The sequence below is a fragment of the Arthrobotrys flagrans genome, assembly GCF_004000055.1.
Source record: "Arthrobotrys flagrans strain CBS H-5679 chromosome Unknown unitig_0, whole genome shotgun sequence".
NCBI lineage: Eukaryota > Fungi > Ascomycota > Orbiliomycetes > Orbiliales > Orbiliaceae > Arthrobotrys > Arthrobotrys flagrans.
The window spans coordinates 4525247-4552783 of NW_027137550.1; the positions used below are offsets into that span (position 1 = coordinate 4525247).

Consider the following 27537-nt stretch of genomic DNA (forward strand, 5'->3'; position numbering starts at 1 on the left):
GTCTGTCATTTATATCTGCCATTTATTACTTATTATTATTGCTTGTTATTGTTAATATTAGTATTTTTACCTTTCCTCTTCACTTTGAAGTTCCCATGATCACTCTTGTGATATCTGTAGTATGGTTCTAGTGATGTAGGGTATGAAGGTCTGACGGCGGACTTGTATCTGCTCATATCGCTGCATATTCGGACCATCTTGTAGTTTTCTGCAACGGGTTTTCTCCAACGGGTTTTACACCAATGAGGAAACTTTACCGTTTGTTAGGATATCTTAGGATTATTTTGAGAAGTCCAGTAAGGATCACGGTTTAGGAACCTGGCAAGGAGATAGAGTAAGGATATAGATTACAAATATGCTAATGCGCTCAGTGGTATTTTACACACCGTTCTGAAATTCCATCAATTTCCCTCATGATGTACTCGTTGTCAAACGCCGAAATTAAACGTCGATTTCATCATGATCATCGTATGTATACCTGACCATCTTGCTAGACCAACCTAGACATATTATCACAAACTAACGCAGAAACTCCCAACTATCATACTCTTCCACAATGCTCTTGCGTCTCATACTTTCAGGCTCAATTGTGCCTTCTGGTTGATCAATTTCCATATCATTCGCATCCATCACAGCTCTCATCCTTCGGTAAGAAAATCCCTTTGTGCTTGTAGATTTCCTGTGCCACTCGTCCTTTAAAACGATTTTCCAATCACTCATGAATAACTGTTTAAACCCTTCGCTACTTCCAAGGGTTGCACTGACGAAACCTCGCAGGTAGGCTTCAGCGAATTTCCAGAGTTGGGGGTAGGGATGGAGGGACTTTTGGAGAGAAGTATAATAGCTTAGTGCTTCTTCGATTGCGGTTCGGGGGACTTGGGGTTTGATAAGGTGTGTATTGCCAGCCTCGGATCCAGGCGTTCGAGGTGGGGGGGTATTACAGGCTGCTGCTATGGCCGAAATCTATGTATTGGGTGTTAGTTATGCTTTCATATGACGTTGGAAAACTTGTGACTAAGAGGTGACGTGTGACTTACTGCTCTGGTGAACCCCGCGAAATCTTCGGTTACGGGGAGGTATATTTCCCCATATTCTTCTTCAGCAAATTCGTCTCGAGGGAAAATCCAATTTGGTAGAATCTTAAGGAGAGATTCCATGTTGAAGCTCTCAGAATGGATATTTGGTACGTTTTCGTCGTGACGGTCTTTGAAAGAGCGTGTCTGGACGAGGCTCTCTATAGCGCTTTCCATGAGGGCTAGTTGCACTCTTGTCTGACAAATACTGCCGAAGCCCTTGCCTTTGGAAGGGCTATCAGTTCGTCTCGGAGAGGAAGGCGGGGAAATCTCCTTTAGAGCAGGAGATATAAACCCCGCCTCCTCAGCGAGATAATTTATGAACCCGTTATCCACCACCGAAGGAGTATTCATCGCGTTAAAAGCAGCACCGCTAGCCATATAACTTCTTAACTTCTCAAACTCCTTGATAGCCTCTTTATCCGACAGCAAAAGTTGGAAAAGAACAGTTTTGACACAAATCCCGACTTGGAGGTCATAGCTGTGTAAGGGGAAAAGGAATCCTGTCAGATCGGTGAATACTTTGACGAGGTCGAAGGCCTTTGCAAGATTTTGAGGGGTGAGTTTGGCACGGGTTTGGATTCTTTGACAAGCTGCTGCGTATATCATACCTCGAAGGCGGTCTGTAGGTGGGTCTGGATACTCTGGGCCATTTATGGGAGAGGGGTTTAGTTGGAGAAGGAGGTTTAGTATCTGCTGGCGGGGGTGGAATGGGAAAGTTGGACTGGGGAGTGGAGAGAAGGGCTGCATCTTGGAGCGTTGGGAAAGTTTTCCGAATGCTGGATCGATATACTCCTTGCGATATATACGACATCTGATAACTTCAGATGTTATGAACGCCCCTATATGAATCAAAAGACGAAAAATAGTGGTGTAATGAAATTGTTCCGGAAGAGATCCCTTGAGGATATACAAAACGATATAGGGGGTCAGAAATTTTACCATATTTTAAGATGGGAATCCGGGGCAACACGATGTTTACCCTTCCGTGCCATACTAGTTGGGGCCGAAGGAATTCGAAACAAATTGTAACTCCAAGTTCTTTCAAAATATTATCTGCCACACGACCAAGATAAAGCTTGCGTGAAGAAGCGAGTGTCTCCGAAAATTGTTGGAGCGGCGAGACTCGATTTCGCCAACACCGATTCCGACGTTACATTATGGGGAACTTTCCCCAAATGATGAATTTTGTATATGTGATTTGTAGTAGAATTGTGTATAAGTCATACTCGACAGTGCAACCCTAACAGAATATGACGAAGCTTTCTTTACGCGAGGGCTAAAGGATCGTGTAAATGTATGCGGAGACGGAAATGTCTTTCGGAAAATATTTTTTTCATTGGTGACGAATAGCAACATTTGGAATACACAACCTGGGGTTGGATAGTTCGGATATAGGGAGTGTATAGTTTAAATTCTGCGTGCATGTGAAGGGTAGGTCAGCGATGGTACCGTGGTCAAGGCGCTTAGCTCTACAACAGGGAGGAAACTGCTAAGTTATCCGCTCGGGGTTGCCGACAAATACTACTGTGGCATCGATTAGCATTGACATGACTCTTAGTACGAAAGTTGGAGGCACGAAGTTCCCTCCCACCGAGGAAATCCGGATTTCGCGATGGTGGCAAGGAAATAATAGTTGGTCCTGGGGACTTTTCGGTAAGGACGTACACTAAGAAGTTTACGACCTTAAGACAGTTTCCGATCTAGCCAACGATCTAAAGCCTAATAATGTTCACTCTTGTTATATCCATGTAGTACCACCTTCTGAGTCGGCGAAGGATTTCACTTGGCAGACTATCTTATACTGGGGCGGAAGCTAGCGAAGTTTTCCTTGTCGAGGTGGTTTAGTGTTGCAGGTTGGGCAATGGAGTAGATTGAGGCCATTACTAACGTAAGGCTGCTGGGCTATAGGAATCTTTTTACTCAAGCAAGAATATGAGCTATTTCGTTCTCGCACATGGAATATGTTTTCCTACGCTGCTTACCATTGGATTCAGATTCCAACAATTATCACGAGCCATCAAGAGTTGCGTAAAGGAGATGTTTTTTTCTACGGCTTGTCAACATGCGGGTTTACCAAGGGCACCGTCTTTCCGACATCGGAATTTTCATTTTTGCGTGAGTGTATATTGCTTCATGGATATTATAAATTCGGATTATTTAACCGTCTTTTTAAATTTTATCGGAGGCTGTTCTGACAAGTACTATTAATTCATAGAATAGCGGGGATTGCGAGGGCGCAACAAGGCAGCGTCTCATACGACAATGTTACCTAATATACTCTAACTAATACATCAAAACTAGAACAAATTGGTCAGTTGTTGAAAGATCTACATTCGGAAGGACAAGACGAACATCGGATCGGCGTTCTCGACGAAACAATAATAAGAGAAAACAATATCCAATCATGGGAGGAACAAACAGCTGCAGTCGAGGAGGACCCAGATGGCTATGAAATAATACAGGGCCCTTCATATGTTATGGTGAGTCGACACCTTTCCAACTCCTCACTTCACTGGAAAGGATGATAGAGCCGGAGAATTTGATTGGCGGAGCGGGGATGATGATTCGGAGGACGGAGTGAGAAGCCGATACCAACCGGGTGAGCCGTATACTCGTCGCCCTGGGCCACCATTTTTTAATATGATAGGTTCGATGTACCATCATAGCAACAAACTAACCGTGATGAAAAGGCTGAACGAGGAGATTCTGACTTCGAAAGTTACAGTTCCAGCGAACTTTTATACGAAGGATCTTGATGAACGCCCCTAGGTTCCTGGGCTTACACAAAACCTTTCTATCTGGGATATAATCCTACTTTTGATGTAGGACCCACGGGATAAAGGCGACGGGGCAGCCCTGGAACTTGCAACATGGATCTATGCGATTGAAGAAGGTGGAGAAAACTTGGCTTTTTACGATGTCGCTGGGAGATATAACTTGTACCTCACCGCAAAGAGTCTCTACGAACATTTAAAAAAAGGTTCTTGGCAACTTAAGGATAATGCTTAACTGTTTTTCTAGTACGTGTACGAGAAGAGGCATTACGAGTTTGCGCTGATATGGTATCTTACGCAAAAGGTGGCAAAGGCCCTGCAGTTTTATAGAGACAACATGTTGGAACTGGAACAGCTTTTGGAGTCTCTGCTTTCTTTGATGCCGGCGTCGGTTAGGCCACAGATTCAAGGGCCGGCCTACTAGGTGGAGTTCAGAACCCATGGTATTGAGCTATAAGGGTTTAATAATATCAATATAGGCCTCTGGTACCGTAGCTAACTGAAGACTGTCTATGCATCTCAAGTCAAGATATGAACAAAACGATTTAGGGCCAGGACTATATGTATGCCCTTCTTCAATAAGATCTTTTAGTAATTGCTATCTGCAAGATGGATTACTATCAAATCAGTATATCAAAATAAGCATTGCCTTGTACCAAGACCCAGTGGCAATAGGCCTGACTGACGCAAATTATAGACTCTATAATCACATTGGAGCCATATCATAGCTATGAGAAGGTTCTCTTGAAGCCTCAAAAAGCTTTCCATACCCACAACCCCCACAGTACCGTATATCCTTAGCCAAACCTGCAAGAAACTTCAAACCAAAGTGTTGGTGATAGAGGCTAGGGCTTAGAAACGAAGGTGTACACTACGGTATTACTTCTCCATGCAAACTTCTAGTACAATGTTCGGGAAGGAGAGACATTGCCATGGCAAACTGGTCGACCGTCTATTATGTTTATCACCTTGTAGCATACGTGAAATCTAATCTCTTCTTTCATCCTCAAAATCACCAACCATCTCTATAACTTCCTAAGACTACCAATCTCCTGATTAATCTTCATATTTTTCCGAAACGCGGGTGCTGCTTGCTCCCATCTGAATTACGCGAAAGGGAAAACCTACTACGTCCCTGACTACCACGGGCCGTGAATAACGGTAGTTTCTAGCCTCGCCAAGTTCTTCTCCGAGGCTTAGTCCTGGCCTGTTCTCCCCGCCTTTTCATTCTTAAGACTGGTAAGATACGGCCTTCCTCAAATACTATCTATTAACGAATTCCCACTCTTCCATCGATATAGTATATTTGTTAACTATAATGAAGGGTTGTTAGCTTAACTTTACAAATGGATCCGATGGACCAGCCCCCGAGCGATGACGATACACCAGTAGACCTTTCGGCTCTGAAACAAAAAAACACACACTGGGCTCGCGAATTAGCCAAAAAAACGGCTGAAATATGTGAACGATACGGAGTTGAGATGGAGCCAACTACTTCCGTGCCACCGGTTGGCACAGGTAGACCTGTGGCTAATGGTATGCCCGTCGAAAAGAACCCTAGATTTGCTGAAGCGCATACTGCACCTGAAGGGGCTTTACCATTGCATTCAAGTGTCTTCAGACCATTCGACCCGAAAGACCACCCTTCTCGGGTAAACGATTTCGACACCCTTGAGAAAAGGCTTCCTCGACTGGGACTTACTTGCACCTTCCCTGCTTCATCGTTTAATCGTCCGATGGGGAACCCGGAATGGTCTTTGAAATCGATCCTTCAATCTCGCTATATATGGGGCACGGATCCTAGGGAGGTTGAGTACGAAGCCGAATTCGTTTGGGCAGATGGGAAACCGGCCTCCACACGATGGCTTCTCTTTGAAGACCTGAACTGGCCTTGGGGTATTCGCATTATGCGAATCTTTCACCAAAAGAACATATTCAAGCCCATGGACAAGAGAATGCAAGACCAAAATGTACTCAACACCGAGGGGAGAGTCGAGCGATCGGAGTGGTTCAACGGCAAAGACATCTACAGAGAGGAGTACATTTTAAAAGCCATCTACTTCCGAACGAAGTACGAGCAAGTCGAACTCTACGAACAAACTGCAGCAGTTAATCAAGGCTTGAATCGAGGTTGGAGTACTACAAAGTCACCTCCTCCACCATATTACTCGCCGTCTCGACGCGGTGGGGGGGGTACCTCGAGGCCCAGAGGGTGGTCACCCGCTCGCTCTCCACGCAGAGGAGATGCGCCAGACACTGAAATGACCGAAGTTGAAAGTGCTAGTGAGGCAAACTACTCTTCGGAAGGGAATGACCCCGAGATGTTAGCTACTTATCGCAAGGCCCAAGAAGATTTTATGACAGGAGGAGATCTAGGACTCCGCCACCTTCCAAATGAACCGATGGATATGGACGCTATGAGGTCCCAATCCTCTAAGAAATCCGCAGAACTAATAGCCGCGGAGGGGGCCTCGAAGACTGCCCGGTTTGAAAAGTTGAATAGAGCTTCGGAACAAATCCAAAAAAACCAACAACACTCAAACTCACCAGTCAAAAGTCCTAGAAATAACGGCGAGGACGAAGCTGAAGATAACTGGCAACCTCCACATACTCTTGATGGTGTACGACCCCCCCAAATTAAAGTTCCTGATAACTGGATGTCACCGACTCTTCCTCCACGCTCTGAAAGCTGGATACCACCAATTGTTCTTCCAGGTGCCGAGAACCCGGAACCACCAGCTACTCCTCCACCTCCTCCCAAGCTTGCGCCATTGAGCAAACGTTTAGCCGATATTAAAGTTACGCCGACGGTTCGATATGAGAAGCTACTTTCAAAGAAGAAAAGCACGAAGTTTAGTGGAAAGGTGGGAGGAAAAGAGAGATACCTGGGAATGAATCTTGAAGGCGAGGAAGAAGGAGTGAGTAGTGGTGCTATGGTTGATTTTGATACAGACTTCGATGCGGACGTAGAATATGCAGGTGAAGCATTGGATCCTTCGGCCAGTAAAAGAAGCAGGGGGTCTGCGGGCAGCGATAGAGGGGACTTGAAGCGAAGCAGGTTTTTCGACCAAGGTGGGATGATGGAAGATGTTGAGGAAGGACGGCAATCTGAAGAAGAGCAGGGTTATGAGCCTGAAGAGACAAAAGGGGACGAGAGCGATAAGATGGAGGATGAAAAGGAAGGCGAGTGCCAAAAAGGTGATGGTGGTGGTTTGGGGGGGAAGGAGCTGCCGGATCTGGAAATTCTCCACCGTGGAGGGTCTAGAGGGCTTAAGAGATGTCGTGGAACCTTTATACAGATTTTTCTTTCATCGCGTGCACGAGGACATTCAATACACCAACTAGAACCTTTTCTATTCTTTCTATAGACGTGTTTTCTCGTGTCAAGAACTTACCATAACTAGAACATCCTGTATTATTCATAGCGTGAAACAGAAGAAGTAAGGGAAGGATAGCGTGGAATGGACTGATTCGTCAGATGTACTTAACGCTATTATAACCACTATCAATTAATACGGATAAAGTCCGCAGTATCGCGATGCGAATGTATCTGTGTGGTGAAATTGATTTATGTAGGTGAGGTTTGAATTGAATAAGTTTTTAGCACTTCCACCGAGTCGCATTTTGGTCATTCTACCACCAATCTTTTACGGTTTACATTTGAAGATTTTTTTTTTTTTAAATGACATTATGGTATACTCGGTATACTACCGCTTATTGTGCATGAAAAGGGGGACTCCCCCGCAAACACGGAAACAAAGCACTTTGACAACGATTACTCGCGGCCGCTCTCGACGCCGAAATGCCCCCAGATGAGGCAACGGTACCAGCCGCGCGGATTGAATGGCGGCCACGGGTGTCTGTTGATATCCGTATATTCGGCCGGAGATAGCCGGTACCTCATCTCCTCGACTCTGGGGTCCTTACTGACCCCGATGTGGGTCGAGTGCCAGACCCGGAGCCGAGTGACGACGGCCCTGTGCATCGAGAGGTCTTCAAAAGTGAAGGCCTCCTTGATGACAGGACCGTTTGGGAAGCATGGGTTGTTCCCGGACCACTTGTAGAGGAGGTGATACTCGAATTTGCGAGTATCGGGGTTGGCTCCGGTACCCAGAACCTGGAAGATGAGCATGGTTGGCGGCATGCTCTGGGCCGGTTGACATCCTCGAACCAACTGTTGGACGGCGGGTTGTTGGTCGTTTCCCTCGAGGGTTTTTCGAGAGACAGGAACGTATTGGGCCGGCTTGGGGGGAACAGGGGGAGCTTGTTCGCCCTTGCCGTGGAAGATGGCAGTGATGCCGCGACGGGAGGAGTGTTTGTTCCCCAAGGTAGCTGGAACAGGCTCGACAACTCCGAGGGGGGTGGTAGACAGGTTGTCGGCAGGAGGAGCGACGCGCAAGATCTGAATCTGCTGGGTATCTTTTCGCTTGAAGGGAACTGCAAGCCCAGGCTTTTCGGTGTCACTGGCCGGGGTTGATTCCTTGCTACCGGTTTTGCTCTTAGTCTTTTGAGTTGGAGAATCGATACAGCCTAGATTCTCAGACTTTGCGGTTTCGAAGGTTTCGTCTGATGATCCTGGAGAGATAGAAGTCTCCGGACCGTTGGAGCATTGCTGACTAGCCATTCGGAGAGGATGAAGACTGTTGGTTTTCTCAGAAGTTGGTTGAGATTGCTTCTTGATAGACCCGTCTTCTAGAAGTGCGGAGATATTCATAGATCTCAATTGCTGTGAAACCGAAGCAGAAGAAATGCCCGTAGTAAGAATATTTTGTGCCTCTGATCCAGAATAGACTGTATCCTTGGAATCTTTGATACTTTTGAGGAAAGCTATCAAAGCGGGAGGCGGTTCTGAAAAACGAGGATAAGAAGCCCAGCGACTCAAATTGTAAGGCATTGTGGAGGTAGCTTCACCAATAGAGGAGTGAAAAGATTGAGAGAAGCGGGTATGATAAGAGATTGAGAGGAAGGAAGGCTTTGGTATCCTTTCCGAGAGCTCTTGAGCCGTATCCATCGCGTTTTGATGCAGGTCGTGATGAGGTTTTGGAAAATGCGAGATGGAGGAATGTTTGTGGTGCTATGTGGGGAGGACGAAGGGGGTAGGAGACGCGTGTGGTATTTTGAAGAGCGGTGTGTTGTGGGTGGGTTCCTAGAGCTGGCGTTACACGGATTCTGGAAGGCAGTCTGGTAACCAGTCTGGAAGACTCTAGGACGTCATTAAGCCTGCTACGAAACGGTTCTCTTAGTACTACTTCTGCTTCCTACTACCTCTACTATAGACCTACTACGCAAATGCATGGTGTAAGCCCGAACGAAGCGACTCCTCACTCTGTGACATCCCAGTAAGAGACTTGTATAGGCTATCTAGGAACTATAGGTCTATTGCTCTCCATTTTGTTGGAAGTGGCATGGCCGTATCTCAGCTGGGGGGTATTCTACATCCAGTTTACACTAGTAGAGGTAACGTACCCTTTGGCCACAAAGGGAGGAGCGTCTACACCATATTGTAGTCAACATAGACAATTTACAGGGCACCACAATCAATACAGAAGGCGTTTATTGTTAACGATTGATAATGGCCAATATTGATCAAACCGACTACCTGGAGCTACCATTAAACCCTAAATGCGAAGTCTCGAAAACTTGCATAATCAAAAACCCAAAAACGCCTTTATCACCCTATTATCATACAAAAGTTTCGAAACCAGGATACCTCCAGTTGGTACCGGAGGGGGCATAGTGGCAGTTGGAGGACGGGTGGCACCGACGGAAGGGTGAGACTGGGTCCGTTGAGTAGGAATGGGCCGGCTCTGATCCTGTAGGTTTGCTTCTGGCCTTTAACAACGAGCCTTGCGCGTCGTCTCACTGGCCTTTTGTGAGAGCGAAGGCGGCGGAGGTGAGGCCGAAGGAGAGGAGAGGAGTGTGGAGTTTCATTTTGGGATGGGTGCAGAAATATTATTTAATATTTCCATTAATCAATAGGAAGGTAGTTATGAGATAATAATGAGTATTTTATTTCTCAAAGTAGCATGTAGAAACGATGTACTGCTGCTTCTGGAACGGTTGATATGATATCTGGACATCTTGAACGAGTGAAATAGATATTTGGTTAGATGATAGATCTAAAAATCGACGAGATAAACCGTGGGAACTCCGGCCTCGACACGCCAAAGGAAAAGTTAAGCGAAAGACCTTCTCGAAGCTTTCCAGCAGATCATTCCCCTATCCCTCGATAAATATCATTTCCCGACGCGGGAACCGCTAGGTAACTTTGAGTTTTCGAGAGCTACCGGCTATCTTGACATTTCCGGGAATCTTGACGGATTTGGAGATTTACCGAGTCGGCAGAGTTTTTAACTTTCTGAATTTTTTGTGAATTACTGCTTTTAGGTTTGGGATTATCATAGCGACATCCTTTAGGATAAACTAGTGCCACGTAGATGAAGAAATGATAGGCGAAACATCGAGATTCCAATATCCGATCTGGACATAGAATCCTGCGGGCATGACAGTTGGATCGCAGCACGTGGGATATAGGTGGGCTCGCGGAACCACTAACTTTTAGCTTTTGCTTTGGTGCAACCAGCCTCGCCGGATTCACGTGGTTGGACTTTCAATGCCACGCTCGAAAGGATTATGCAGGTAATATGGATATAAATTAAGAGTTAGAAGTATCTAGATCCAAAACTAAAGAGAAATAACAATGGTGTAGTGTACGCGCGTACATCTAGCTCGTACGGCCTGAACTCTCTTTGCATTGAAAACATATGGAGACTGAGGAGATTTTCCGTCAGATACCTCGACCTGCGGATCGAAAGCTAAAAGATCACCAAATTCGAGAGTTTCTTAATCAGCCACCATTCCGTACCCACTTTGCGTTGTATAGCTTGACTATTCATTTTTTCGATCTAATCCCTTGAATAAGTTGTGAGTCTCAAGATTTATGGCAACCAGTATTGTATCTGGCAACATGGGCAACTTATCCTCGTGTTGTCAGCGTTGGAATTTGGGACGGCCCAGCTTCAATCTAACTTGCGTTTAAATCGTGAGCTCAGACGCTTGACATCATAGTCTCCCATCGACAGCTTCAAAGATTACTAATCAGTAGTAATCGGCCAAATGCAGCGACAAAGCCGGCATTTCCCAACGGCAGCGGGTCCTGGCGGCTCAGCACCGGATTAAATCTTCCATCTGGATTTTTAGATTCTGAAATTGCTCACTTCACCCCTCTCCCTCCTTCACAGCTTATCCCACCCAGCTAGATAGAGCTGCCCCTCCTCCTCCTATCAACAAACCACGATTCCAGTCGCCAACTTCACAGAGATGTCTACGTCAGTATTCAAACCGGGCAAAGTTGCCCTTATTAGCGGTGGTGCAAGTGGCATCGGACGTGCAATTGCGGACCTCTGCCTTTCCAAGGGCATGAACGTTGCTATCGTCGACTCCAACATTGCAGCGACAAAGGCATTTGTCGCTTCGTCTAAACAGAAGTACCCATCGGCTACCATCGATGGCTACCAAGAAGATACCTCGAATCCTCGCGCCTGGTCGCTTTTGAAGAAGGACTTCATAAAGCGATTCCACAGGATCGATTTCCTTGTCCTTAACGCCGCCATCCACACAAAATCGGATTGGAAGGATCCCACTTCCTTCACAAAGACAATCGATGTCAACTACTTCGGATACCTCTATGGCATTTCGTCATTCTTCGACGAGATATCTACCAGTACATCAGAAGATCCCAAAGTAATCGTTTTGACTGGTTCGAAACAAGGCATTACCAACCCGCCTGGGAACCCAGCCTACAACGCTTCGAAAGCCGCCGTCAAATCCATTGCCGAGAGTCTTCACTTCGACTTGAGAGACAATGCTACCACACATGTTCACCTCCTGGTACCTGGTTGGACCTATACGGGAATGACTGGCTCAGCGGGTGACAAGGGGAAACCGGACGGTGCTTGGACTGCCGAGCAAGTTGCTGAATACCTGGTTCAGAAGATGGAGAAGGAAGAATTCTATGTGATCTGCCCTGACAACGAGGTGGATGAAGCCACCGATAAGAAGCGAATGGCTTGGGGAGCTGGAGATGTCATTGAAAGGAGACCCCCTCTCAGCAGGTGGAGAGATGATTGGAAAGAGAAAGCTGCGGCGGAGATTTATGGAGCATAATGATCCAGATGCAGGTGCCGGGAATAGATGTCGGGGATCGGAGCCGCCTAGGACCCTGTGACCTCGTCTGTAGTGGATCCTCGGAGTAAAGAACGATTGTATGTAACTTGCAGATAGAATGCATGGTCTTCGTCATCTTTAAAATTCCAATCACAACTTTCTCCGCATCTAAGTTCCTATTTCGCTTTGGTGACGTTACAGCAAGCCTCACGCCGTGCTTCGTCCGAGCGAATGACGTCTCATTCCATGTCCACGACCTACATAGTATGACTTATAAATATATAGATTCACATATTCGCCATTCCTATTTTAATTTATGTTACCCGCCAAGCATCGTGAAACCACACCAGGAGGCTGAATAATGTTCTCCAATGTGCTCAAGTATGGGTCTTCCAGGGTCCTTCATCGCCATTCTGCGCTTGCCATTGGGCACGCTACACAGTGTCGGTTACACGGACCGAGGGCGATGGACGCCAAGATAACCCTTTCTGGGGAATGCAACTGCCGACAGCCACATCAACACAACCACGGGGACAATTGCTGACCGGAGTTATGTTTCGGGAAGAGTAAGGGTCCCTTGTAGATGCAGATGCGAATGTTGCGCTTATGAACTTCTATCGTCCGAATGACGAATCTAGATACTGATCCAGGGTATGGTTCCCAGGATATAAAGGCGAGAAGACGACTATGTCGTTTCGTTTCCAGAGGCCTCGTTCCTTGCATACCATTCGTATTCCGCCCGCCTAGTTCATTTTATCGTGTTCAAGCTAATTCTAAGCTTTATTACGACCCCGCAATATGAAAATCGCTTCCTTCATTACTGCCTTTTGTGCAGGTCTTGCTGGTATAGAAATTAATCCCTAGGATCTCGAGATTAGATAGATACCTGTTGTCTAACAACTTCATCATTGGATAGCTGCCACAAATGTCGAACCCCAGCCAGGTCCTAAGCCTCAAAATATTGGCATTGCCGTTTTCAAGGGTTGGCAGCCCCTAGACGTCTTCGGCCCCATCGAAGCCTTCTGGGGACTAGGAACCGCCGAACCTATCAACGTCTACCTACTTTCAGAAGATGGCGTCTCAGCTGAAATCGAGCCCTACACCCCATTCGCCACCAATTCCAACACCTCTGCCACAGTCCTAACAGGCTATACCTTCGCAAACCCACCCCCATTGGACGTCTTACTCGTCCCCGGCGGCGTTGGAACAAGAAACGAGGCCGGCATCACACCCGTCATCAATTTCGTCAAGGAAATCTACCCTTCACTTCAATATATCATTTCCGTCTGCACTGGCGCCTCGATTCTTGCACGTGCTGGCATTCTTGACGGTAAGCGTGCTACTACGAACAAAAGGTCCTGGGCATGGGTTATTCAATTCGGACAGAGGGTTAGGTGGAACCCGAAGGCTAGATATATCAGGGATAGAAATGTTTGGACTACCAGTGGTGTTTCGGCTGGTGTTGATGGTGTGCTTGGGTGGATTGAGTATGTTTGGGGGAGTGCTGTTGCTACGGGTGTGGAGAACGGGATGGAGTGGAATAGGGTTGGGGCTAATGATGACAAGTTTGGGAAGTTGTATGGGCTTTGGTAGATTTAGCAGTGGAGGAAATACCTTATATGCGTAATTACATGGCCTAAGGAGAAATAGGTAGTACAATAGCCATAGTGTTGATGTAGTTATGATAGCCAGCTCCCTTATATATACCTTACAACGAATCCTCGCTCTTTGAATCACCTTTCATAGGAACTCGCTCAAATACTTGTTTTGTCCAGCCCTCCGGCGAAGCCCACAAATCGACTCCCTGGAGCGCAATTTGCATGGCAGCAAGTAAATTCAAAGCCTCCTCCTCCACGTTTTGGGAAGCCCAAGATTTCTCTTGTTCTTCGTAAATCTCTTTACATATCTTCCGATGCCTGTCAGCTCTAACCTTATCACCTAGATTACTGTAGCATTCTGCCATTTCCTGGTGTAACTCTATTAGATATGGGTTATAGCCGCGTTCGGTTATAATACTTTGAAACGCCCCGGGGTTGAAGTCGATAAACTCTTGAATGATGCGGAGTTGTCGGATGGCGGCATTCTAATCTGCTTCTACCCTAAACAGTTATACTGAAGTTATATCTGGAAGAAATAGTTCTAGAAGGAAGTTTTGAGACTCACATCGCCCATGAATCTGTGAAAGACGATCGTATAAGGATCACTGGGATCTTCGAGTAATTCTAGCTCTTGATGGATGGACTTCTTTGCAGCTTCGATATCCTTTTCATCCTTGGTTTTCAATGCTTTAGCATACGCCCGTCTCGTTGCAAGAGTTCGCATGGGTCTGCTTGTGGGTCGAACTTCCTATAGGCATAGACCTGTAAAGTTTCATCATTCTTTCTAGAAACTAGAGTGGGAAGGTTTGACTGGACGTTTCCTCGTCCACCGATTCCTCGTCAGATAGGTCGAAGCTCTCCCACCATGGTTCTGTGATACTCTCAAGTTTGGAAATTTCTTTCATAACCCCGCTGATGCCACTTATTGTCGCCTCGGCTATGATATCTCAAGAATCCAGTTTGTAATCGACAATTCAGAGAAGCAAGGAAAAATGATCGTTATTTTACGATTACTGGGTATAAATCGTGCGTCAATGGATTGATCACACGAGATAGGAGCCGGAGCTCCGGAACAGAGATTGAAATTGATACACCCTTTGAACTCCTACTCACTAGTTTTGGAGTACCGGTACCTCCAGGTCTTCTTCCACAAGTTGGAGCCAAGAACATTTTAGCCACAAACGTGGAAAATTTGAGCAAATGCCTTATCCGTAGAGAATACACATTCGCATTTGAATATCGAGAAATATTGCGTTACTCCAAGATTGCCACTATTTTGAGCGATCGGAGGAAGGAGAAAGAAGAAAGGAAGATAATGGCAAAAAATGCTGAGGGAAAGGCGGCTTATGGATCTGGAGAACGTCCACTGGATTTTTATCTAGATCTCCTTATTCCTCTATCTAGGGAATAATGTGGAGAGGCTGTTGGGGTTGACGATGGAGATGATCCACATATTTTTGGAATGAGAGCGTGGGTACCCCCTCAGCGCAGAATCAAGTAATCGATTTGGTGAGGGGATTGCAAACAACGGGTCGGCTACCGATGCTTAACTATCTGCCTACAAGGGATATATACCCCTCGGTATTTCTGGGCCACACACACAATGGTGCTATGTCCAACTCAGAGGCTCGATGTATATACCATAGACATAATCTGGTTACGAGACTGATACAATAGCTGGATCGGTCTCGTGTCCAGACGCAACACGAAGTACACGGCTGGATTATTTTTACACTTGTAGGGCCTCGACGAAGGCTTGATAGACGGATTAGAGCGTTCGCTTAACCTTGATAGCCGGAGAGAATTAGTTTAAAAAACCACAATTGTCACAGTAGCATAATTATTTAACACCTGTCCCGTGCACAAGATGTACTTTCCTACAAGTCATCCCTTGTTAATAATCCCAGAATAAGGTCGGTTCGAGTACATTTTCGAACATTAAAATAGGATGAAACACAAAGATATTCAATTGCCACTTAAGCTTCAACTTTAACGCTGGCGAGCATTGCAGTGGCCACAACGAATCGTGACATTTCCCTTCATACGAACTTCATTCTCCTGAACTGAAACATTAAGTGGGGCAAGACATCCGCCGTTCTTGCATTTCTTCGTTTCGTTAATAACTTTCATCAAGCCCTCCAGTCGTTCGATGGCACTATCACGGGAAAGTTCAGCTTGAAGCTTTTCATGCTTCAAAACCAAGAGTTGAGACTTCTGTTCGTTGAACTCCTTGGTTTGTTCCTCGTGGGTAGCACGGATGGTGGCGAGCTCGCTTTGGAGACTTTCGTTCAAGGCCTCCATGGTAGAAAGGGCGGCTTTTGAAAGAGGTTCGTCAACAACTGGGGTGTTGGTGGGGTTGTTGACCTTTTCGTCTTCGGTGGTTTTGTTGATACCATTCTCGGTGGTATCTCCGTCGACATTCTCACCGTCGTTGCCATTAGTCTGTTCGACTGATTCAGCCTCTGGAGGATCAGTAGAAGCTAAAACAACCTTTTGGAGTTTGGCGTGAAGGGTTCGTCCCATGTCGGTACCGTTCAAGCTATTATCTTTGATAATGGCAGAAAGATACTCAGAGAGCTTGCCGTTGCTTGCAAACTTCTCCTGGACAAGCTCTTTGAGCTCGGTAATCTTGTATTTCTGTGCCATGGTGTAGACCGCAGCGAGTCTTTTGTTACGCTCAGCTGATGGAAATCCTGAGGGAGATTTGAGGGGAGAATCCGTGGTTCCATTGCTCTCATCGGGATTGATAATGCTTGGAACATATGGATTCAATCCGCTCTCGTCAAAATCACCGGTGTAGAAGTAGTCCAAGATGCACGAAAGAACACTAGGTTCGAGATCATGGGCCTGGACAAGAGCACAGCCATCCTAGAGCATTCGAAGATGCCGATGTTAGCTTCTAGTATGTATACTGATAAAAAAAGGTAAGACATAAGGATGGGCACCTGGATGCCTTCATAGCGAACTGCATCAAGAAGTCCTGGCTTTCCAACCAGCTGTTCCTGGTGAGCCTTGAAAGTGCGATTTCCACATCTGATAACTAGGTCTGGAGGGTGCCCACGGATGGAAACACGGCGATGAGAGGGCTTAATGATTGCTGACGACATGGTGGCAATGATTGGGGGTTTATGATGAAGGCGAAATGATACAGAAGGTTTGGTAGTGAGATGTTGAAGAAAGTGAGAGGAGCGGAGGTTAGTGGAGGACGTGTCGATGGAAGGAAGACGTGTGTGGGAACGTTGGCGGTGTTACTGAGATAAAGGTGGAGGCAGGAGCTTCACCAGCTTCACTGCGTGTATACTTCAGCCTATAACTCCAAATGTTCTATATTGCTATAACTATCAGTCTACATGACCTTGCTACCCATAAACAGCTTCCACATTCAGATAATATTAATACTAGTTGTAGGTAAGAGACTACATCATAACGGTCTTTACTCTATCAACCGTCCCAGCAGCTGATATCATGATTCTAGAAGCAAGCATCATAGTAACTGTCCAACCATGATAGCAACCAACGAGGAGGCCAAAGATACGGCAACCTATATATTGAAAGGCGGTTAGCTTTCTACGATCTAGGTAAGAGTGCCCAAAGAACGGACAATTAGGGATGGGTCATTGCACCAACCTTGTTTCGACCTGCTGTGCCTTTGGATGGACTAGTTTCAACTGGTAGCCCTGTGGATGAGACGAATACGTCGTCCGTTACCGTGCGGGTCGTATTCGTGTCTGTGGCGGTCTTAAAAGCAGACAAAAGTTAGTAGGATGGCCTCCTATACGTTTCGAAAAGATAATGACTTACTAATGTATACGTCTTTCCACCATCTGCAAATCTAGTGCAATATCCGCTAAGGTTCTCTATCTCACGGGCAGCTGCCGGAGATCTCGTTCTCGCATACGGGTAGCAATTCGACAACAGGGTGTCGAATTCTGTTCCAAACCCACGATTAGGATCATTCCGATCCAAACAAATACAATTAGCCACACCAGGCCTGGTCAGCGGATCCACCGGGCCAGTACGGCAGGCATTGGCAATCCGAGCCATCTGTTCGCATGCTGAACTCGCAGGGTTTCCGATCTGAGAAAACGACAACGATGGAATTGTGCGAGGTGCCGTGGGGTTTGGAGTAACCTGTAACGTCATGGATGTGACTGGGGTATCGAAGGTGAAAGTGCCAAATCTCGTGCAGAATCCGAAGAGGCTGGAGATTTCGCTAGCAAATTCCGGCTCTGGGACTGTAGCCCAGTTATAGCACGGAGTCAACAGATCATCGAATCCAGTGGTGAAGACTCCGGCGAAGTCGTGGCATATGCACGAAGCCACTTTCGGCTCTATTATTAAGTCCTGTGGTATCCTCTGGCAAAGGTTGTAAGTTTGAAGGATTGATTCGCAGCTCGCACGCCCCCCCAAGGACGTCGGGGCGGAAGTCGTCGTCATAACTTCGGTAGTAGTCCCTCCATCACCTCCTGGTGCATACGAAGCACAATATCCGTCGAAGCTGCTGTAGAAAGCTGTCGCGCGGCTCGCCCGTCCCATTGTTTTCAGATGAGAACTACACAACGGAACCGCGGGATCGATGAGAGGATCCGGAAGGCCTTCTACGTTACATATACAATTCGCCACTACAGGATCGGTGTATTGTAATTGTCGTCCCCGCCAGCAAGTATCGAGCGCGTCGTCTAGGTACGTACATGCGGCAGCGTTAGGATCGCCGCTCTCGGTTTGTGCCGCTGTCGATAGCGGCGGCAGAAGAAGCAGGGAATATACAGCGACGGTCGCCAGCCCTGTCAACCGGCATGGAGGCATGGTTGGCGCAAATTGTGCGAAAATCAAGTTAGCCTTGCCCCTGAAATTGAGCCTCAGCTATTTCGTTTGCCGGTAATACGCAAGAATACCACCAACTAAACGCTATAAACGTCGGATTGTGTCGATGAAGAATTCGCATTGCAAAAAAGTCCGATTGAGGAGGATTGGGTAGCAGGGTCGTCGTAAGTCAACCTCCTTCTAAGTTCGGGCGAGGCTTGATCTCTTGGTGGTGATCTTGGCTATGGAACCCGGCACGTTACGACCCGGATCCAGCCCACGAGGCACCATCCCAATTGGACGGTTTTGCCCCTGCCATGACGAGGACTCTGGGCAGACGTAATCCCACTTGGCATACAAATGTTTCAATCAAAACACCAAACACATCGACATGTTATGCAGCGAGAGCTCTGGCCTTATATGTAACACTTGTTTCAGAAATGATATTATTGCGGTTGGAAGAGTTAGAAAAGGAGGAGTGGCACTTACTCCACCCTTTACAACAGCTCGACGAATATAGTTAAGCCCACATACCTTAGCTCCGCCTACAGACCCTTTTGCATTTGCGTGTCTATGCATAAGGATCAAGAACAAAACTGGCTGGCTTCTGCTTCGAAATGTTTTCCCTGCCAATTCAACGAAATTCCGACGGCGGCCAGAAGTCCACCAGAATGACGCGCTGCGCATCATCTGATATTGCTGCGAGTTAAATACGAGCCATACTGCTAGGCTGAAACTGGGTCCCTCCAAGGACATTATTAAGCAAACCAGAAATCGGCAGACGCCGGTTGTATCGGCATCGTGGCGGGCCCACCTGATATTATCACCGACCCGACCGAACCGTAACAGCGATCTAATCTTATCAGATTTTTAACACCAAGAGAATTTAAGCATTTCGTTTCAGGGTCGAAACGTTGCCAAAGATCGGTCCGCTTTAACCTCCGTCTCCATTCGGTTGCCCATCCTGCGATATGATTCGTCAGTTCTTACAACCGACTGCTTTCGTACGAGAACCGCGATGCGGAGATAATCGATTAGTTCCATGGGTATATTCCTCTTAAGCTGATGGACTTCCCTGCTTATTACTCACTCCTGCCATGATCCAACGGTGAAAAAGACAAGAGGGCCGAGAAGTAAGAATCGGAGTAGTAATGTAAGGGATTGGGCAGGTTTCTGCAGTGAGATACGTTCAAGAGTTAAAGTCTCCGCTTAGGTGCACTCGGTTATAACCCAAGTTCGTGTATGTAAACCCGACCGACCGACCATTTCAAGTTGTAAAAGAAAAGTTGGTTGACAGCCAACTTGCAACAATGGTGTATTTATATTCTTCAATCTGCTCGGGTTGTAATTAACATCTGCAATTCATGCTACAAGATTATTCCTCATGCCAACAATACAACGGTGCACAAATCCAGAGTTCTTGCTGTCGTGACAACACACATAATACAACAAAGGACTTCGGCCGAGAGACTTGGGTCAGTTAGAACCTCATCCGGCATCCTATATACGAAGTGAATATATACATCAGCAAAATGACGAAGGCAGATTCGATCACCTCTAGGGAGTTGGAGACTCTCAATAATACACCTCAAGCGAGATCCGAGAAAGATCTAGGAAATCTAGCAGCGGCAAATACAGATATCGGGGAAGGCACAATAGTGGGAGATGATACCGCTATCGATACAGAAAAACAAGAAGCCCCACCCGAGATTACCTTTCCAGAAGGAGGTTTGCAAGCATGGCTTATCGTTTTGGGAGCCGCGATATCGATGTTTTGTTCTTTCGGATACGTTAATGCCTTTGGGTAAGATATCATCTGGTTACCTTGAACTTCACAAGATCAGCTTTGCTAACTATGCAGTTTGTAGTGTATACGAGTCCTACTATCTCAGTGTCGTTCTAAGAAACAAGACAGCCGATGACATCGCTTGGATCGGATCTATCCAAATCGCTTTTATCTTCGGAAGCGGTTTGTTCGCAGGTTCAATTTTCGACAGATATGGCGCAAGAGTATGTCCCATCCAAACCTCCCGATTTTCCAAGTTCGCTACTAATGTCACCTTCCCCCAGATTATCATCATCCCAGCATCGGTTCTCCTCGTCGCATCGATAATGCTCACCAGTGTCTGCAAAGAATACTATCAGTTCCTATTGTGTCAGGGCATTCTTGGTGGTGTCTCCCAAGGTGCTTTGTATACCCCTGCCATAGGCGTCATCGGCCAATACTTTAATAAGAAGCGTGCTGCCGCCATGGGTCTAGTAGTCGCTGGTTCATCTCTCGGGGGTGTCATACTTCCAATCATGCTTGCCAATCTTCTCGAGCGAACCACATTCGGCTGGACCGTCCGCTCCATAGGATTTTTATTCACCGGGCTTCTATTGATTACTTGCTGCACCGTTGTCGAACGTCTACCCCACAGAAAGGGAACATTTTTTCTCCCAGAAGCTTTCCGAAATATCACCTATTCCCTTTTCGTTGCCGCTTTTTTCTTCATCCTCTGGGGTCTTTTCACACCGTTTTTCTTCATTCCGACATATGCGCTGAACCTCGGCATGTCTCATTCAATGTCCATATACCTCGTCAGCATCCTCAACGGTCTCTCCTTCCCTGGCCGTGTGCTCCCTGGTATCCTCGCCGACAAGCTGGGACGCATGAATTGCATGATCATTACCCCGGTCATCACATCAATCCTAATCTGGTGCTGGCTAGCCATCAACAGCGCAACCGGTCTAATCGTGCTAACCGCCTTCTTCGGTTTCTGGTCCGGTAGCGTCATTTCCCTGTTCCCCGCGGTTATGGCACAGATTGTACCGAATCCGAGGGAGATGGGGACTTATATCGGTATGGCCATGGGTATCTCTGGAATCGCCGGGTTGACGGGGAGTCCGATTGCTGGTGCATTACTCACGAATTATGGGTATACGGCGGCGATTTCTTTCTCGGGAGCTTGCATGGCTGTCGGGACGTTGTTTTTGGTGGTTGCTAGGTTTCATTATGATCCTAGGGTTTTTGTTATCGTCTAAAGGTGGATAACCGCGAGAGGCATATTTCCTTCTATATAACATAGACCACGGCATCATCCCATACACCCCGGCGTTCGAAACTTACGACAAAAAACCACCTCGATATAACCCTCCCCTCTTCCCCAGAGCGTAATAGACGGCAGTCATGAATATTCGTTTTCTTTTCCTTTCCTTTCCAAACTTGTTTATTCCTCGCCGCATTTTTAAACGCATGGCGTTTTATTATATATACCCACACTATTACAAGTGGGTGGTTGTATAGCCGCTTAATGTTTTTTGTTCATAGTTTGGCATGAACGGAGACGCTTTCCGCATTAATGTAATAATCTCTACTTTCCAGCTATTCCTACGTAGTATTATAACTAGGCCTGGTCGGTTCACAGGTATTGGTAAACCTTGTTAGTAAAATAGTATATTGAAACAAATGGGTTCGCTGACGCTGTAAGAAGTATTCATGTCGACATGAAGCACCATGGGTTCTAGGAACAGGTATAGAAAGCCGTGGAGATAAAAGCAAACCAAACTGAATAACCAAGTAATTCCACCGTATAGAAACAAAAGCACAACACCGTTTTAAAGCCGTTTAATAGTATATACATATGTCTACCCCGTAGCCTCCATCCCTGATATTGCCGTTCCCCGTAGGGTATCCCGATACGCCGGAGAATTTATAATTCATGATAAAACCAAAAAAAAAAGAAAAGAAAAGAAAAGAGAGAAGTGATGGGCAGCGCTATCTCAAGCCGGTGTCGCTATCCTTCACCCAATCATCCCACCACTCCCTAACCAAATGATCGAAGTACTTCCAGCGAGCGGGTTTCTGAAATTGCCCTTCAAGCTTGTAAAAGTCTTTCTTAATAGTCAAATCTAAGCTGGCACGGTCCTTCAAGGGGAGTTTGTAAAGCTCTATCTTTGTTAGAGCGTCCACTCGTGCCCCAATGTAAGCCCTCCACGCCGAACAGCCGAAGGTGTAGTAATATTTTAGGACAGAAGAGTAAAAACCAGAGAATGAGAGGCGATAGCGTGCGTTTGTGTAATTTGGCTGGCGGTTCGTAAAGATTGTAGGGTCGGGAGTCACGGAGAGGCGAAAACAAGTGGATTCGATGACATGCTGGGGGACACGGGGCCGAGGGATACCCTCGTTATCGAATTCGATGACAGGTGAACTTGTCGCCTACACGACGGGGACAAGTTATCTCTTGGGTATAAGGAGGGGGAGAAGAGTTCCAAATGATGGGCCGAAAGTCGTAGTCGTACTGTGAGTAGCGAAGCAGGGAATGTTGGACACTATTCGTGTTGAGGTCGCGCGTGATGAACGACATCTTGTGCATAAAAGCGGATTTTGGAAATAAAGCATATGCTTTGTGGGATGTAACGAGGTTTAAGAGGTGGGTTGCGTTTACGGCAGCCAGGAAGGCTCCGAGTGGTGAGTTTGAACAGACTCTAATCTCAACCACTTGGCCTCGATAGGTTAGTCTTTCATATTTCCTACGCTGAAAAGGCAAACAGAAAGAAAGTTAGTAAGCATAAGAGGTGGAGGTTGATGAGATACAGCAGCGTACTCTTGCCTCGGTTTTACCCTTCGCCCGTGGCAATTCCTCATAGCCGTGTGATCGGAGATATCGTTCCAAGGCTGTGGAAGATGCGCCACCTGTAGCGTAGAAACGGACCGTAGAAGTACGGTACTCTCTGCTGAAAAGTGCGGTGGCAAAATGACTCCCGATGATGATATTCTGTTCCGCCATGAGCGCACGAAGGCTTTTAGGATTGATGAACCATCTTGAAAGCATCTTATCGATATCGCATTCTATGTTCGTGATCTGCCGTGGGAGGGTGGACAAGGCTTTGCAAGTAAACGAGAGGCGGACAATATCATCGAATTGGAGGTTCTCGAAAATACTGCAGAAGATGGGATAATAAACCGAGGCATCGAAGAGTTTGAGCAAGACCGAAGGCTGCTTCGGAACTTGGTGGGCGACTTTAGGAGCCGCAATACCACTTGAAGACATGGCGGAGGGGGCTATCGGTGGGGTTTTGTGTACCGGAATTCTCTGGGGTAAGAGTACTTTGACGCTACAGGCTTTTATCGAAAATGCTGAAAGAAGACATGGTTGGTTGGTTTTTGTTTGGAGGACCCGAGCCAGCGGAGAATGATGGTTTGATTGTAACCGTGGCTTCGGGAATTACATCGCCAGTTGAGGTGTTTAATATTTGAAGGCTGCGATGAGCGGTGTGGAGTTAAGTTAGCGGTGGTTGTTTGGCTTGCCTGATATTGGGTTAAGGACGGAAGACGCGACTGGCTGGGAACTTGTGGCCGATGCTGTTGCATTTTTAGCAAAACAACACAATTCTTGACTCTCCCTTGACCCGGATGTATTAATATAACATCTCAAAAAAAATCTATAATTAGAAAAGTGATAATATAGCCGTGACTGCTACTCCTAAAAGCCAAATACTAAAGCTCTCTCGGTAGTATTGAAAATAAATACGATAGACCTATACAAATATCCGCGTCATCGTGTTTAGTGTGATTTTCTCGTGCCTTCAATGGATCCAAAGGACGACGATGCATCTTGAAAGCTCAAGTCGATTAACTCAAATATCGGTGTCGTCGTAAAAGTATAGTCATTCCGTCCGAGAATGTCGATATCAACTGGAGTAAAAGAAATCGAAGGACCTCGAGAAGGCAAATTGAAAGCGAAAGATTCAAGGACAATGCCAGAATACAACGCCTCAGCCACATCTGGAAGCCTCACAGACTGTGGCTGACTGCAGTTGAACAAATCCATCGATGCCAGCGAAAGCTCGGAAATCCGGTGGAAAGGATATCAAAGATTATTAGGAGTTGAATGCGGAAACTTCGCTCGAAATTTCGAAAGACAATTGGTCAATCGTACGAGGGGTCGCTGCGCAAGCAGTTGTGTTGCGAACACCCAAATTGCAGCAGCCCATACCAGTTCGCCGTTTCACAACTTCACCAGAATTAATTATTTTCATTTAATTTTATAATATAGGTTTTGATATAATAATATTTCAATTAAGATAATTCTATATTATAATTCACAAAAACCAAAAATAATGAAATGACACTAGGGGTGGTACGTACGACCTCTTGATCAGAAAGCTAATTTGTTACACCGCATCTTGATTTACAACCCAAATATCCTTAGGAGGACACAACGGATCCGTGGAGACTAATCAAGGCTAAATTAAACTTTTAAGGCCTCCAAAGCTAACGCAAAGTATCTAATCATTGCTTATAAAATATCGCCGGTAGTTGCAGTCAACATGAGCTGACACGTAGTTAACATCTTGGCTGCTCGATCAGATATGCAAGTAGCCTTGCCTGCAGCGAGGTATGCAGCTTTTAGCCAACTAGGCCTGTCAGTAGACCACCTCGAACGTTTTGGTTGGCCGGTTATTCTCTTGAACAACAAGCAATTGAATTCCAATCCATAGAGGTTCAAATACAAATATCAAGTAGCAGATCCTGCGCTAATGCACGCTAGATGCTCTATCTATCCGGCAGCGGATATGCAATCGATACCTTGCAGAAACATGCAGTTAATTATTACGCGAACGTCGCTTTGTTGAGGATTTATTTCATCTTGCTATAATTCTCAATTGCGCAAATGTAGGAAGGCCTATTCAGGCCTATAGAGATTGCTGGATTCTCTAGGCTTGTGTTTTTTTACCGCATCTTAGACAATAACGGCCAATCATCTAATCTATCTTCGGACCAGACCCACATTCTTGCAGATTGTCTATTAACGTCCGGATAGCTAGATGAAGTTACTAGAATAAATCTACTTGGACTTCAGCGAGAAAATTGGTCTTGTATTCCAACCTCTACAATTTTTATCATAAACTTCGGGGTGCCAAAGGATGGTCCGGCCGGCTACTTATGGATTAAATACTATACTAAGAAGCAGTCTTGACATAATATAAAACGGGGTTCTTCCATCTCAACTCTGTAATATTTCATCCACCTCCACATCTCAAAGCCCGAAGTCACAATCTACAATCACAAATTAACAAATTTTATTATACAAATTTTTTTTTTTCATAAATTGCGAAAATATACCTCAACCACCGAAGGCTTCTTAGCTAGTTAGCATCATTATGAAGCAAAAAAATTCCTTTTTAGCTTATTTTCTTGCATTGTCACGAATAGGCGTTGCTCAACCAGACTGTATGATAAGTCCTCGAGTGTTAACTCACGCCACTGCACGGTCGAGAATTAGTTAGAGGCGGAGGAGTAATGTGCTGACTTGACAACCTTGACAGACTTCCCTGACCAATGGCCGATAGCCCAACAATTTGAGGATAGCGATAGACCACCGGTCATCAACGGAGTTGTGACCAAGACCATCACCTCAACCACCACCACTGCTAGGGTGAGTACTCTCGTGTCTCAATTATTATAATGTTATGACATCAATGTACCCTCGACCTTCATGGCCCAAGGCGTTAATGTATAGTCCCATACTTGTAGATTACCAAGGCCACATTAAAAGATACAACCACTGTGTGGGAGACGATCGACCCTACTACCTGCACCGATACTACCACGATCTGGGAAACAGATGAAACACTCTCCACGATCTGGGTCACGGACTACGAAGTCGTAACCTCCTATACATATGCTCCTTGTAGCATTTATATCGACCCCACGGAAGCTCCCCATCAACCGTCGAGTTTCCCAACCGGAGCTCCGACGTTACGGCCCAACTCCAAACATTTTCGACTCGTTGAAACACAGGAATACAACACCAAGGGGTCCCGAGTCCAGTATGATAAACCAACGACAACTATATCCACTATCTCACTCCCTCCCACTGAGATAGCTCCCGTATGGAGTAAAGAAAAACATCATAACCACCCGTATTGTAATCGCAAAAAGCTTTCAACCCATTACTTCCTTTACGCTGGTCTGGTAAGTTGCAATACTCCATGTTGAGTTTTATTTCACGGCAAAGGAAAGGCGCTAACAAGATATACAGGAATCTAGCTCTTCCAGGTTCCAAGAGACGGAGGACCACTACATCTACGAGGGAGCATTCGGGTTTCCGAAAACCGATTGGGTGCAGATAGATTTAGACCATGAGTCCTACGCTGCAAAACGTCCAGTTCTGCGCTTCGAGGGCACACATGCAAAAATCTACAACATGCGAAACAAGCCCATCTACATTATTTCCTTCAAGTTGATACCAGTAGCAGGCACATTTCCCAGGGATATTAATCCAAGCACCCAGAAGCTTGACTTTGGGTGGAAAGTACGCCATGCGAATTTCCATGGCCTGGATGCTCCGCGCCCCTCGGTAGATACGTTGATTTATCGGCATAGTTTCCCAGTAAACGACAATCAACGGATAGATAAAGGGCAAGCTTTCGAGATCATGTACGGGCCCCAGAATAACAGTGGTGAGGATGGAATTGTATACGACACTCAGTTTTATTTGGCGGATCTTATAGGTTGTTCATAACTCTAAGGTCTAGAGTTAGAGGCGCTCTTCCGGATTCCTTGTATACCTACTTACATCGGCGGTCATATGGTCATGTATCTAAAAAGAAAAATGTTAGGCTTCGCATATCACTTATCTTATACCATAAAGTCTTGTTTCTTCCAGATATGGGTAATCGAATATGCCTACATGGGGGTTTGATAGCTAGTTATGTGTCGAAAACATAGTAAAAAAGGTTTATATTATATATACAGCTATAGTACTATCCAATACAGATCTATAGATGATCGATGATCGATGATACGCACCAATGATGATATACCTCTAGATGATCTTGTATTGAAATAAATTTTATCATACTGCTAGCTCTCCGACATATTTCAGTTCTGTAGCTTTTTCGAAGTAAAACTATAAACCTCACCTTTGGTGCTTATAAAAAAAAGCGATCCAAGGCCAAGACATCTTGAGACGGCATGTCGACAAGTAGCCCATTCCAACGTAACAACACAATCTAAAAGTGAAGAGAGCAAGAATTTAACTATGAACGAGGATACTGTTTGAATAGGAGTAATAACTTCGGTGTCATAGTTAACCCCTAGATCGATTAGAAATGATCGTTCTTTTTTCGTCG

At 45.9% G+C, this 27537-nt stretch overlaps 11 protein-coding genes across 11 annotated transcripts; 5 read left to right on the top strand and 6 right to left on the bottom strand.

Annotated features, from left to right (window-relative positions):
• Positions 1-519: 519 nt before the first annotated feature.
• On the bottom strand, positions 520-1823 carry DFL_004352 (uncharacterized protein; the record flags this gene model as incomplete). The annotated part of the gene is made up of 2 exons (XM_067633434.1): positions 520-963; positions 1038-1823. 2 exons carry the CDS (start codon positions 1821-1823, stop codon positions 520-522), a joined length of 1230 nt encoding a protein of 409 aa, XP_067491602.1.
• Positions 1824-5205: 3382 nt separating this feature from the next.
• Positions 5206-7218, top strand: DFL_004353 (uncharacterized protein; the record flags this gene model as incomplete). Its single annotated transcript, XM_067633435.1, has 1 exon — positions 5206-7218. One exon carries the CDS (start codon positions 5206-5208, stop codon positions 7216-7218), a length of 2013 nt encoding a protein of 670 aa, XP_067491603.1.
• Positions 7219-7625: 407 nt separating this feature from the next.
• DFL_004354 (uncharacterized protein) lies at positions 7626-8744 on the bottom strand (the record flags this gene model as incomplete). Its single annotated transcript, XM_067633436.1, has 1 exon — positions 7626-8744. The coding sequence occupies one exon, from the start codon at positions 8742-8744 to the stop codon at positions 7626-7628; it is 1119 nt and encodes a 372-aa protein (XP_067491604.1).
• A 2426-nt stretch (positions 8745-11170) lies between these two features.
• On the top strand, positions 11171-12016 carry DFL_004355 (uncharacterized protein; the record flags this gene model as incomplete). Its single annotated transcript, XM_067633437.1, has 1 exon — positions 11171-12016. The coding sequence occupies one exon, from the start codon at positions 11171-11173 to the stop codon at positions 12014-12016; it is 846 nt and encodes a 281-aa protein (XP_067491605.1).
• A 798-nt stretch (positions 12017-12814) lies between these two features.
• On the top strand, positions 12815-13609 carry DFL_004356 (uncharacterized protein; the record flags this gene model as incomplete). Its single annotated transcript, XM_067633438.1, has 2 exons — positions 12815-12860; positions 12933-13609. 2 exons carry the CDS (start codon positions 12815-12817, stop codon positions 13607-13609), a joined length of 723 nt encoding a protein of 240 aa, XP_067491606.1.
• Positions 13610-13724: 115 nt separating this feature from the next.
• DFL_004357 (uncharacterized protein) lies at positions 13725-14338 on the bottom strand (the record flags this gene model as incomplete). The annotated part of the gene is made up of 2 exons (XM_067633439.1): positions 13725-13982; positions 14180-14338. 2 exons carry the CDS (start codon positions 14336-14338, stop codon positions 13725-13727), a joined length of 417 nt encoding a protein of 138 aa, XP_067491607.1.
• Positions 14339-15603: 1265 nt separating this feature from the next.
• Positions 15604-16721, bottom strand: DFL_004358 (uncharacterized protein; the record flags this gene model as incomplete). The annotated part of the gene is made up of 2 exons (XM_067633440.1): positions 15604-16482; positions 16560-16721. 2 exons carry the CDS (start codon positions 16719-16721, stop codon positions 15604-15606), a joined length of 1041 nt encoding a protein of 346 aa, XP_067491608.1.
• A 377-nt stretch (positions 16722-17098) lies between these two features.
• DFL_004359 (uncharacterized protein) lies at positions 17099-18150 on the bottom strand (the record flags this gene model as incomplete). Its single annotated transcript, XM_067633441.1, has 3 exons — positions 17099-17155; positions 17242-17352; positions 17416-18150. The coding sequence occupies 3 exons, from the start codon at positions 18148-18150 to the stop codon at positions 17099-17101; spliced, it is 903 nt and encodes a 300-aa protein (XP_067491609.1).
• Positions 18151-19949: 1799 nt separating this feature from the next.
• DFL_004360 (uncharacterized protein) lies at positions 19950-21441 on the top strand (the record flags this gene model as incomplete). The annotated part of the gene is made up of 3 exons (XM_067633443.1): positions 19950-20221; positions 20286-20427; positions 20488-21441. The coding sequence occupies 3 exons, from the start codon at positions 19950-19952 to the stop codon at positions 21439-21441; spliced, it is 1368 nt and encodes a 455-aa protein (XP_067491610.1).
• A 733-nt stretch (positions 21442-22174) lies between these two features.
• DFL_004361 (uncharacterized protein) lies at positions 22175-23450 on the bottom strand (the record flags this gene model as incomplete). The annotated part of the gene is made up of 3 exons (XM_067633444.1): positions 22175-22607; positions 22699-22934; positions 23004-23450. 3 exons carry the CDS (start codon positions 23448-23450, stop codon positions 22175-22177), a joined length of 1116 nt encoding a protein of 371 aa, XP_067491611.1.
• Positions 23451-25563: 2113 nt separating this feature from the next.
• DFL_004362 (uncharacterized protein) lies at positions 25564-26927 on the top strand (the record flags this gene model as incomplete). The annotated part of the gene is made up of 4 exons (XM_067633445.1): positions 25564-25633; positions 25729-25838; positions 25937-26377; positions 26445-26927. 4 exons carry the CDS (start codon positions 25564-25566, stop codon positions 26925-26927), a joined length of 1104 nt encoding a protein of 367 aa, XP_067491612.1.
• Between the last annotated feature and the right edge of the window lie 610 nt (positions 26928-27537).